Source organism: Antechinus flavipes, chromosome 6 (genome assembly GCF_016432865.1).
Source record: "Antechinus flavipes isolate AdamAnt ecotype Samford, QLD, Australia chromosome 6, AdamAnt_v2, whole genome shotgun sequence".
NCBI classification, from domain to species: domain Eukaryota; kingdom Metazoa; phylum Chordata; class Mammalia; order Dasyuromorphia; family Dasyuridae; genus Antechinus; species Antechinus flavipes.
The window spans coordinates 194,143,837-194,157,232 of NC_067403.1; the positions used below are offsets into that span (position 1 = coordinate 194,143,837).

Consider the following 13,396-nt stretch of genomic DNA (forward strand, 5'->3'; position numbering starts at 1 on the left):
ATAGTGATGACAATTCAAATTTTGCATAGTCGTGGTAGTTCCCTTACAAAATAACTGTGAGGCAGGTAAGTGAAGGCATTATTCTACCCATTTGACAGGAGGACAATGAGGCTGGGAGGGGTTAAGTGATTCGCCCACGTTCACACAGCTAGTGATGATTAAGTCTTCTGATTTCCGAAGGTTAGTGAATGTTGTACTGGGCTCTTCTCCCCACTGGCTGCTATTAACAAACCATTCAGAATGGAGAGACTGGGGGCAAAGAAGTAACATCCCTCTTAAAAAAACAAAAAACAAAGAGACTCCGTCACACACACACCACACACAGGGACACAAAGGGCTGGGTTAGGTTTAGAAGGTTCATAATGAAACATGAAAAGGAAACACCCCTTTGCCCCCTTCCAGCCCGATCCGCCCCGGAGGAAAAGGCGAGGCATTCATTCCCTGCTCGGTCCCAGTTCACAGCCCAAGCCAGGCAGCCCCACGGTGAGGGGGCGGACTCCCGAGGACGCGGAAAGGAAAGGAGAGACTGCCTGGGCTGATTAGATAGAGCCCTCTCGGCGACTCCGTGCGCTCATGAAACACGTGGCGGCACAAAGGCAAGAGGCTGGGGTTTCAGCCCACGCACTGATGAGATTAAAAACCCAAACGAGAGTCCCTTCTCATTCCCCACATAGATTAGCCCCCCATCCCCCATCCCGCAACGAAGTTCTCGGCAGACACAGCCGCGGACACGCGCGGCACACGGAGGGGCACCCGAGCATTTGCACTCCTTTGTTTAGGAGAGGAAAGCCGGAGGTGTGACCTGCATGACAAGTAACTCACAGTTCCCGGGCGCCGTCCTTTCGCTCGCGGACATGAACGCAACTTGCACAGCCCTCCGCGGCCGGCTTTTTGGAGGAGACCCCTCCTCTGAGCCTCTCCTTACACCTGCAGACTTCGGGGTCTGCTTCAAAGCTCGCCCCGATTCCTGACAGTCTCTTCAATGCCTCCACGGCTTTCTGACTCTTAACAGTCCAGCCCTCCATTTCTCCACCTGCTTCCCTTTCCTCGACGCCGTCTTCGCCGTCCCAGGAGCAATTCTGTGCTCAGCCGGCTCTTCCCAAATCACCTCTCACGGGAGACTTCCTTCCTCTGTTTCCTGGCATCCACGAGCTTCTTTTCTTAAGTAAGCATTTCGGGCTCGCTTACCTCCCTCCTCTCTTCTTCCATTCTTGTCAGTGCTGCCCCCCCTCGCCCCCCAAAGTGCATGGCCACATCTGCTCTCTTATTTCCCTAAGGGATGCAGGGCTTTTCTGCAGAAGCTGCCTCCCCACCAGGGTTTTGCCTTCAGTCCCCCACCCCCACCCCAGCTCTCCCACCTCCCAGATTATAGATGAAGAAACAGGAAGCCGAGTCCATTGCGGTGCTGGGTGGCGGGCTGAGAGGAGGTGACAGCGGAGAAGGGATAAAGAAAGCACGAAACAAGCCAGGGAAAAGGTGGCAGACCGCAGACCCAACCTGGGGAAGAATAAACAGAGCGGCAGGGTGGACCCTATTTATGAGCCAAAGTATCATTTGGCTCCTGAGACACACAGTGACAGACCTCAGTAATAGCAGCTACGGCTGTAAGCCAAATTAAACATGTTCTCACAGGTACTCGGGGCGGGCTGAGCCTTTTGTCATTGCTGATTCTTTGAGACATACCCATATCCACCAATAGTAACATCTTAAAATCGAAAGGATAACACTCATTAATACCCATTCAACAAATATTAAGTGCCTACTGTATGCCATACTAGGAGCTGAAGAAAACAAAAACAAAAAGATGAAATAAGGGGATTAAAAAACCAAACCAAATCCAGAAGCATAGATTGTTAGGTCTAGAAGGGAATTTAGAGGTCGCTTGATTCAATCCCCTCATTTTGTAGAGGTGAAATCTGAAGCTCAGACAGTTAACTGTACAAGATCACACATCCAGTCCGTGATTGAGTTCAGCCACACACCCTTCAAGGCTCAGTTCAAGTCCTATCTTCTTCCAGGAAGCTGTCTCTGACGATCTCTCAATCTACAACTACTGACATACCTTTCTCTAAAGTCTGACTATTCATATAATCCATGTAACATAGAATAACATATTCTGCAATGTTTTTTTCATTTAACTTTGCATACCACTGCATCTCTAACTAGACTTATGACCTCCTCAACAGTAAAGGGTAATATATTTCTCTACATTCCATTTAGTGTGAATATGGTAGAGTCCTGTAATACATTAAGTGCTTCAAAAATAAACATCTAATGGGATGAATGGATCTGGCAAAGAGATATACAAGAAAACTACCTTGGAGATAAACAGCTGGAGATAAAACTATCTTCTGCCAAAACCCTTCTAAAAAAGTGAAAGTGACAGGATTTGGGTAGGGGAGCTCCATGCCTTATAACCACCAAAGTCAAGGTGGCCTTCTGTCATTATGAGACTGCCTACTTCCTTAAGGTTACCTGGTATATAGTAACAGTCTAAATGAAATTCAGCAGTAAGTAAAAATGGAGTTTTGGAGCTCAAAGAAGACAAATTGTTTCATTTTATAGACGGTAAAACTGAGACTCAAAGAAGAAATTGCTTTTCATTGTTACACAATAAATGACTAATCTTAGCACTAAAACAGTTTCTCTTTGACTCACAGGACCAGCAGTTTCCACTACAGCACAAAGTCTCTCCTAATATTTTTGAATGATTTAGTTCCTATAAAATTCCCATGTTGTCTCCCTAATTAGACTGGGAACTTCTTAAGAATAAGACACTGTTTTTTGCTTGTCTTTGTAGCTTCAGTGCTCAGCACAGTTCATGCATTGTAAAGGTGGGCACACAGTAGGTGCTTAATAATCGCTTGCTGACTACAGCCAAAGGCTGTAGAGATGAGAAAGAGCTTAATGATTATCTACACCAGGGGTCTGGTGAGGCCTGGAGATGTCTCAGAATGATGTTTATTACCTATATCCACAACTGATTGTTCAGTCATTTGGCCCTATCTGTTTCTTTGTGACTCTACATGATGTTTGCTTGGCAAAGATGCTCTTGGAGTGGTTTGTCATATCCTTCTCCACATCATTTTAATTTTACTGATGAAGAAATTGAGGCAAAGAGAGTTAGATGACTTGTCACCTTGTCAGAATCAAACAACTCGTTAAGAGTCTGAGGCCAGATTTGGACTCGGGAAGATGAGTCTTCCTAACTCTGGGTCTGGTGCTCTAACTGCACCACCTAGCTGTCCTATTCATAAATGGAGGAAATGCTAAATTACAGTAAGAAGTTAGTCAAGGTGAGGAAGGGGGGAAGGAAGGCAGGGCTGAGGCAGAGACTGAGAGATGTGTGAGAGACAGAGAGAATGTGTAAGAGAAAGAAAAAATGTGAGACAGACAGAGGAGGGAGAAACAAAGACAGAGAGAATGAGAGAGAAAGTGTGAGAGACAGTGATAGAGAGGAGGAGGAGGAGGAGAAGGAAGAGGAGGAGGAAAAGGAGGAAGAGAAGAAGGAGGAGAAGGAGAAGAAAGAAAAATCTATATTTGTAAAATGAGGAAAGTAACATCCTAATACTTGCTTCACCAAGTTGTTCAGAAAATACTTTAAAAACTTTAAAGTGCCATAGAAAGGTGAATTTGTATTCTGTGGTGTACTCTGCTTTACAGTTTAGTCCATTAAGTGGCCCAATAAGTAGAACATTGGACTTGAAGTCAGAAAGACCTGAGTTCAAATCCTGTCTTGGATATTTTGAAGCTATGTGACTTAGGGCAACCTCTTTTACCCTCAATTTCCTTACCTATAAAATGGGGATAATAGTACCTAATTATTAGGGTTGTGAGAATTCAATAATATAATATATGAAAAGTTCATTGCAAACCTCAAAATATCATATAAATGCTAGCTATTACTATTTCTCTTACCTCACTGATTCTTTACATCTCTTGGAAGGAAGCAGAACAGGTAGTATTATCACCCTTTAATAAATGAGGATCATTATTATCATCATCATCCTGTGCTAAGCAGTTAACTTATCTCATTATCCTGAGAAGTAGATACAACTGAGGAAACTAAAATAAGTGACAAAGAACTTCCTGTCTCCACTCAGAGTTCTATGTACTTAATCACGAAGTTCCAAAACACTTGCATAGTGCTGCCTATACTGAATAAGATAAAGTTGAAACTTCCTATTTCCATAAAACAATTCTGGCAGTTAAAAAACAGCATTTGGAAATTTTAATTTAATTCAGACCTTCCCAAATTCCACTTTGTCTCTAATTGGCCATCACAGAGTATCAGGATGCCGTGTGGGAGGCTATTGCCACTCAGCTGAAAATTTAGACCTACCCATCCAATCCACTCCTCATCTTCCCTAGCCACACAAACTCCATCAAATTACAGAGCTGGCTGAGTTGAAAGTCTAACTGTAAGGCTTCACCTAGATAAGAGAGCTCAATTTGGCTTTGTGTGAAGGTTGACTCTCCCTATTGGCTGAGAAGACTCTAAAATAAGTTTTCACATGCAGTCCACCAAGCCACAGCTGCCCTTCTTTCCTGGGCGGCCTTCCCAGTTCTAGAACAGTCTTCAATGGGGCTTTGAGACCCTGGTATTCACATCTGGTGATAACTCAGTCCAAGTTCCATGTGGCAGCTAACAGCAGCAGCTGTTATTCCTAATCTGATTCTCATAAAAGGCAACCTCTTTCTGAAAAAAGCCAGGATTTGTCACCAAGGAAGTGATCAGAAGACTCAATTCAACTCAACAGAAAACTGCTAAGTACCTACCATTGTCCAAGGCCTGGTGTTCTACTTGGGAATACAAAATTGGGAAATGACCTCAAAGAGGGAGAACGACCAGTACAGAAGATGATTTAAGGTAGAGAATGATCCCTGGGGAAAAAAGGATGATCCAGACAAAATTCCTTAAAAATTTTTTTATGGTGGAGGAAAGATTTTATGGAGGGACTTCAAAGGAAAAAATAGTTTTCTACAGGAAGAGATGAGGAAAGAATGAGTTGCAAGCTAAGGGAATGGACTGCACAAATAGATCTGTCTATCTATCTATATGAAAATCTTCAGCAATAACTTGGCAGGTGGATTTCCAGGACAGGAAGATTTACATGAAAAAGCAACTTAGACTATTATAAATTAAGCTATCTTTGGACCCATGAATTCGTGAGACTCAAGGAGGAAGATCTCTCATATCTAGGGCCAGAGTCAATGGAAACTTTGTGAAGGGTAAAAAAGAAATGTCAAGATTGGAAAACAGGTAGCAGTCTAATTTGGCTAGGTGCATACGAAATAAAGGAACGATGCTGGAAAAATTGAGTGAAACCAGATTATGGGGGGGAACCTTTAAAACCATGATTAGGGTTTCATATTTTATTTTACAAGCAAATGGAAAGGACAGAGAGGCTCTGTGCAAGGGAGTGACTTGGGAGAATAATTTTGGCAACCATATAAATTGCCTTGAGAAGGGGTACATTGGTGAGAAGAAAAGTCCATCATCCCCCAAAAATGAAACTGTCCTTTTAAGCATGTTCCTGTGCAGGAGCTAGCATGTCATCAGAGATGTCATTTCCTATAAATTTCTTGGTGCATTGGTCTGATGGGGGAAAAAGGGGGAAGTAGCATGAAGCACGCCCCAAACATTCAGTATTGCAAAGTATAAGGGGAAAAAACAAAGCACAATGGAAATTCAGGTTTTTTAACACAACAACTTCATCATCTTGTATTTGTAGGCAAAGTCAGTGGAACTTCTCAAGCCAAAGTCTGACTTTGGGTAGACTTAAAAGAAACCCCCCCCCCCCACAAGATTCCGCCCTTTGTCCTGATTGGCATTCAATTCAATGTTAATGATTATTTAACTGATGCCTTTTGAATGCTCAATTGTAGGGAAGATGGTAGCAGTAGCAGCACAGCAGTAATTGGTTATATCTATGAAGAGATTTAAGGATTATTTTCATACCTATGTAAATGACGAGTTAGAGGAGGGATACAGTGGTTAAAGCCCATCACCACCAAAAATAAAATGTATCCATCAACCATGATGTGACCATCTACCCCAAATGAGATTTTTATCTTAAGTGATCCTCCTAATAAACCTGTGAGGTCAGAAATATCGTAATCCTTATAATATTTATTTTATCAAATGGAAACTGAGATTGTGAGGGGTTAAATGATTTGCCAAAGATCATACCCAGTAAATGCTAGAGGCAAGATCTAAACTCAAAGAGTTCCTATTCCTCCACCCCTCCAATTTGCCTCAGAGGGAAGTTGGGGAAAGTCCAGTTCCATTAGGGATAGAGAAGGGCAGAATTACTCTTACTTTCTAAAGTTAAGGTGCCAGATTCCTATTTCTCCTTGCCTTTATCACATCTGTTTTTAAGAAGCAAAAAAAAACCTTAAAGATCCATAGACTTACTCTCACTTCTAAATAGGTGAACAGGAAAAGATACCATATGAACACACACCAAGCTTGCTGAGAGGACTTTAAAATAAAGTTCTCATGTGCAATCCATTGAGTCACAGCTACTCTTCCTTCTCAAGCAGGCTGCCCAATTCTAAAACAGTCTTAATGGAGTCCTTGGGTACTGGTACATGCATCTCTGATGATAATTCATCCCTAATTAGTGGGAATTCTGGGAAGAGGGATAGAAAAAGTGGGGACAAGAGTATTCAGGGAAGACTTTCTGGAGTAGGAAGTACGGAATAATTAATTCTTTATTAGGGTTTTTTACGTGCTAGACGCTAGGAGAGTCACAGAATTTGGAAAAGATTCAGGCCTTGTCTTTCTAAAACTTGCTATCTAGTAAGGGAATAAGAAACAGCCTGCAAATAAAAAGAAACCATTCCAAGGGATGAGCACACAAAGGGGAGCCCAGAATGCCAGGATGCCGTGGCTAGGGGCTGTCTTCAAGGAGCTAACTTACAGCTTTGCCAAGGAGAGAGAACAGGAACCCATATAACTATAATGTGAAGATATACTAAATACATAGAGAGAATGGATACAATAAGGCACTAGCCAAGATGGGGGTGGGGAGGAAGCTTATATACAAGCTCGGTCCTGGGTCCCATTTTCCTCAACTGTAAAGTGGGGCTCAAAAGATCACAACCTCTAAGACATCTTAGAAGTTATAGGATACATCCCAGCCCCTAATATCTTTTTAAAGAGGAGGCAATTGAAGTGTGGAAGTTCATTTACTTTACCTACTTCATCAGAGTGCTATGAGAGGAAAAACGGGGAAATAATGCATGTGAAAGGACTTCATTGATTCTGTAGTGGACTTTCAATATAAGGACATATATCTATCAATCAATCTGTCTATCTATTTATATGAAAATCTTTAGCAATAACTTGGCAGGTGGATTTCCAGGACAGGAAAGTTTACCTGAAAAAGCAATTTAGACTATTATAAATTTTAACTATCCTTGGACTCATGAATTCAAGAGATTCAAGGAGGAAGATCTTTCACGGAATTGATGGAAACTTTGTGAAATACTGAATGAACATATGTGTATGTGAATGTATATATGAATGAATGTGTGCATATTTGCAAATGTGCATGAACATACATGCGAAACTGAAGCGAAGGGTTGGGAGGAACTGTGTAGGTCAGCTGGACAAAAAGTTTTCTGCAACTCTGTGGGAAATGCCATACCACAGTTGACCACAGACTTTTCAGCTCAGTTGCACCATGAGAAGGTAGAAGATCTCTGGTCTTCACTGAAGGGGAAGCCACAGTAGGAGCCCCTCCCCTTACCAAACTTCAGCTGGGGTGAGGAAACCAGCATTTTCGTGAGTGAGAAGTTGGGGAAGATCTGGTTTTACTGGGGGTTGAAGAGGAGAGAATGACTATGGCTTTCTAAAGAGTTCAGGTGGTAGCTTCATATCCCCCCTGCTTTGGTCACATCTGTTTTTTAGCCCCAGAAAAAACCTTAGAGATGCATAGAGATTATTGCCACCTACAAAACCATAGGATATTCCTTCCTTGTCACTCTGGGGGCAGGGAGATAGCATCATGGTTAAGGTAAAGACATTGGATTTGGGACTAGAAGAACTTGAGCCAGTCAATTTTCTTCTCCCCCATAGTCACTAAACTGCAAATCCTCTGACTCAATGATACTGTCACTAGGCTTATAATAAAAAGATCAAAGAAAGCGGAAAAGGACCTGCACATACAAAAATATTTATAGCATCTCTTTTTGAAGTGGTAAAGAATTAGAGATACAGAGAGCACTTATTAACTGAGAAATACATGGAGAAAAGTCAGCAGGAAATCCAACTAGACAGGAGAGCTTAATATTTATTTAATATTTTATTTTTCCTTAGTTATATGCAAAATACTTTTCAACATTTCTCTTTAAAACTTTGGTTCCAAATTCTCTATCCCTTCTCCTTCCCTCTGCCATTAAGAAAGCAAGCAATTTGGTATAGGTCATATATTTGCAATCATATGAAACAATTCCATCTTAGTCATGTTGTAAAAGAAAACATACACACACACAAAAAAAAAACCTTAAGAAAATAAAGAATATAATAAAGTATGCTTCAATCTGTATTTAGATACCACCAGTTCTTTCTTGGGAGATAACATTTTTCATCATAATCCTTCAGAATCGTCTAGGATCATTCTATACCTGAGAATGGCTAACTCATTCGTAGCTGATCATCTTACATTGTTCCTATTATTTTGTAGACAATACATTTCACTTTGCATCAGCTTAAGAAAGTGATTCCAGGTTTTTTTCTGAGAGTTCTCTATTCATCCTTTCTTATACCACAGTAATATTCCATCATACCACATTCCACAATTTGTTTAGTATTCCCCAACTTATGGGTATCCTCCCAATTTCCAATTCTTTGTCCCAGAAAAGAGATCTTATAAATATTTTTGTACATATATGTTCTTTTTCTTTTTGTTTGTTTGTTTATCTCTTTGGGGATACAGATCTGTGAGTGGTATTGCTAGATATGCATGGGTATGCATGGTTTTATAGCCCTTTGAGCATGGCTCCAAATTGTTCTACATAACAGTTGAATCATTTCACAACTCCACCAAATATTCATTAATGTCTCATTTTTCTCACGTACTTCCAATATTTGTCATTTTCCTTTTCTGTCCTACTAGCCAACCTAATGGTTATCTCAGAATTGTTTTAATTTGCATTTTTCCAAATTGTGAGTTAGTGAATTTTTATTATTACTATAAAAAGTCTGGATTACTTATTTAAAAACTGTTCATATCTTTTGATTGTTTATCAATGGGGGGGTGTCTCTTTTGTTTTTATAATTTGACTCAGTTTTCTATGTTAAGAAATAAGTCCTTTATCAGAGAAACTTGCTTCAATTTTTTCCCACAATTACTATTGCTAACTATATTTCCCTCCCTACTTTCCCCCTATTGATTCTATTTTCTCTCTTTTTTCACCTGATTCCTCCTCAAAAGTGTTTTTCTTCTGACCATTCCCTCCTTAATCTGCCTTCCTTCTTTCACTCTCCCCTCATTTCCTTTTTTTTTTTTTTTAATTTTTTATTTAATAATTACATTATATTGACACTCATTTCTGTTCCGATTTTTTTTTCCCCTCCCTCCCTCCACCCCCTCCCCTAGATGGCAAGCAATCCTTTATATGTTGGATATGTTGCAGTATATCCTAGATACAATATATGTTTGCAGAATCGAACAGTTCTCTTGTTGCGTAGGGAGAATTGGATTCAGAAGGTATAAATAATCCGGGAAGAAAGGAGAGCTTAATAAATAACATGTTTAATGTATTGCATAGCTGGAGATAGAAACAAGTTATATGTGAGATGAAGTCCTTTTTTCCTGTTCTGCTTTTTACTGAGAAGTGCTCATTTTATTTGGTATTTAATATCAGAATAAAAAGTGAAAATTAAAAAAAAAAGACATATCAAGTTAAGGTAGGTTATAAAATTTTAAGAAGGGAAGTATTCTTGGGAAGTGATTCTATGCTACTTTCCCCTGACCAAACCAACAATTCCAAATATGGCTCTTTCCCTTTCCATATATGTGAACTTGAAATTATTACGTAAATCTGAGCTCATATTTATACTATTTTTCTCAATTGGAAAACTTCTGGGATCTTATGGTAAAGGGTACCTAGACCAATCCAAATTGAGGTTGAGTCCTTCTTTTGTTCCTTCCATCTAACTTATCCCTGTGACCCACCTGTGCCTCCTACAAAGACTCTCAACAGAGTGCTCCGTTTTAGGTAATATTCCTCCCAAAATGAAATGAAAGAGCTTATATCAAGACTTTGTATGACTGTCCTTGACTCCAGATTTGGCTCTAAAAACATTAAAGCTGACATGCTCCAATCCCGTGTTGAGGAAGTCAATAAAAGCACTGCTCAGGAGAGCCCTTCAAACATGAAGGCAGCCCATTAGGCAGAAGATATGGTGGGCACCGATGGATTAGGAATCAGAAGACCAGGGTTCAGAGTCTCAGTTTCTCATTCTTAAAATGGAGATAGTGTTGATGCTAGCGAACTGAAATGGCAGTTGTAGAGAAAATACCCTAGTAATCTCAGACCCCTATAGAGATGGGAATTGCCATGACTAGAGAGACCTGCCCTCTCACAGTTGACTTGGATTATGGTAGCTAGGTAGGCTGAAGGAGGAAAACTCTAGGGCTCTATAAAATTCCTACTAACCTGAAGACGACTTGGTTTTAACTGCCAAAAGTCCAGGGGTATTTTCCATAGAATCTAGATGTGAAGGAACAGTCATTTCCACCACTTTCCTACCTGACAAGAGACCCTTTTGAGAGTGGTTTACACTGTAAAGGAAACATACTTTGGTTGCTAAGTGAGATTTCAGTTCATGATTTCAGACTTAGAGATGGGAGGTTCTTTAACAATCATCTAATTCAATTCTCCCATCCCATTTAACCACCAAGGAAAAGGAAACTTAGAGAATAATTTGCCCAAGTAAGTGGTGAGAAGAGGTGTGATCTGAACCTCTTCCTCTGACTCCCAATGTGATATTCTGTCTACAGCTCAACTTGCAGGTGTGCCACCTGCTCTTCTAAAAATTATGGTAAAAGGTACTTTTTTTCAAGGAAGAGCCACCATAATAAGTTATTTGTGCATAAGGGGATACACTTATAAAAATGAAAACCAGCTCTTCTGTCTCTCTGAGTCTCTTTCCTCATCTGTAAAATGATCTTTAGGAATTAGCTCTGATATTATGTTCTATATATTATTCTAACTCTGAAATCCCATGCTCTAAAGTCCCATTCCATATTCTATGTTCCCTTCTAGCTTTGACTGACATTCTATGTTCTAAGGTAGGGTATCTTACACTTTTTTTCAGTCATGACCCTTTTTACCTGATAAATTTTTACACAACCCCAGGTATATAAGTATATAAAATTGGTATACAAATAAAACATTTACTGATAACAAACTATAGTTTTGTGACTCCCATATTTTTATGAGGGTCGCAAAGTACAGTTTAAGAAGTTTTGTTCTAGAGAGGCTTGGCGAGACTTACATGAACTGATTCTAAGTGAAATGAGCAGAACCAGGAGATCATTATACACTTCGACAACGATATTGTATGAGGATGTATTCTGATGGAATTGGATTTCTTTGACAAAGAGACCTAACTGAGTTTCAATTGATAAAGGATGGATAGAAACAGCTACACCCAAAGAAAGAACACTGGGAAACGAATGTGAACTATCTGCATTTTTGTTTTTCTTCTCGGGTTATTTTTACCTTCTGAATCCAATTTTCCCTGTGCAACAAGAGAACTGTTTGGTTCTGCAAACATATATTATATCTAGGAAATACTGCAACATATCTAACATATATAGGACTGCTTGCCATCTAGGGGAGGGGGTGGAGGGAGGGAGGGGAAAAATCGGAACAGAAACGAGTGCAAGGGATAATGTTGTAAAAAAAATTACCCTGGCATGGATTCTGTCAATATAAAGTTATTATTAAATAAAATAAAATATTAAAAAAAAAGAAGTTTTGTTCTAAGGTATCTTGAAACCCTGACATTCTATGTTTCTCTTTTTTTTATTAACTTTTAAAAATTAAAGCTTTTATTTTTAAAACATATGCACAGATAATTTTCAGCATTCACATTTGTAAAACCTTGTTTTCAGAATTTTTTTCTTTTCTTTCCCCTCACCTCTTCCCCTAGATGGCAAGTAGTCCAATATGTTAAACATATGCAATTCTTCTATTATATTTATGTCTCAACATTGCAAGAAATCTAGTAAATAAAAGTAAAAGAATAATTAGAAAGCTTGTTTTACCTTGCCTGTTTGTATATTCTTTGAGGGTGAGTGACCAAGTAAAACACACAAACACACACACACACACACACACACACTTTTTTGTGTGCCGTGCACAGCAATGAATCAGGAATGACTGAGTTTTCATTTAAGAAGTGTTGAATACTAATTGGGGTAAGTGACATTAATTCAAATTCAAAGCTGAAAGTTAAACCAGTGGGTCTTAAATCTCTTGGATTTGTACAGGTTTGTAAGAAGAGCAAAACAGCACAGGTTCTACAGCAATAGATAACCAAGGCAATTACTCATTGAAATAATTGTCTTTGGTCCAAAGACACACTGACCATGATAGAAACATAGTATTTTTCAAGCTTGGGTCCTATATAGTGAGAAATGTACACACAGTCCATTGAATGATACCCTAACACTTATTATGAACATCCCCAAAGTTTTCTTGACGTTTTAAGTTGTATCTGGCACTTTACCATTAAAACACATTTTATTAACTCATTAGAATGTTACTACACCAGACAGGGTTACTACATCCAATTTATAGACAGAAGGGCTCAGAAATCAACTGACTTTCCTAAGATCCCATAGTTAATAAAGGGTGATACTAAAGTTTGAATTCGAGGCTCCTGATTTCATGCTTAATTTTATTTTTATTAGACTATTAAGCAGATTAAGGGAAGAAATTATATTATTTCACCTTTTTATTCCCAATGCTAAATACGATTTATTGTCTACTGTAAGTATTTAGTAAATAAAGAATTGAATTTGGACTACACTACAATGTCTCCAGCATGTCTGAATCTACAGCCTTATTCTTCAAACAGTACAATTTGGTCCTAATTATTTTAGATAATGAACCTTTATGAAATAGTTCTATTATTTGAATTAGAACCGGATATTCCTATTGGGCTAGAATCAAATACCATATTTTCATATAATTATACTTTCCATGTTTTACATGTAATTATATTTCACACTATTGAAATATAATTATATGTACAATCTGGTAATCGGTTCCATCCCAATGGAAATATCTAGTGCAAAATCAAATAATGGAACCCCTTCATGGGATTCATTATTCACAGAAACTGGGACACAGCTGTATTCCAGAGGAACTT

At 39.2% G+C, this 13,396-nt stretch overlaps 1 protein-coding gene across 4 annotated transcripts in view; it reads right to left on the minus strand.

Annotated features, from left to right (window-relative positions):
* The window catches only part of SH3BP2 (SH3 domain binding protein 2), a 109,909-nt gene that overhangs the window by 23,660 nt on the left and 72,853 nt on the right, over positions 1 to 13,396 (minus strand). Inside the window, exon 1 of one of the 4 annotated variants that reach the window (XM_051966508.1) lies at positions 823 to 1,241. The exons of the other annotated variants lie outside the window; for them this stretch is intronic. Coding sequence (XP_051822468.1) covers positions 823 to 1,025 — 203 coding nt within the window. The 5' untranslated portion in view covers positions 1,026 to 1,241. Of the gene's footprint in view, positions 1 to 822; positions 1,242 to 13,396 lie in introns of those variants that run through there. 4 annotated transcript variants of the gene reach the window in all.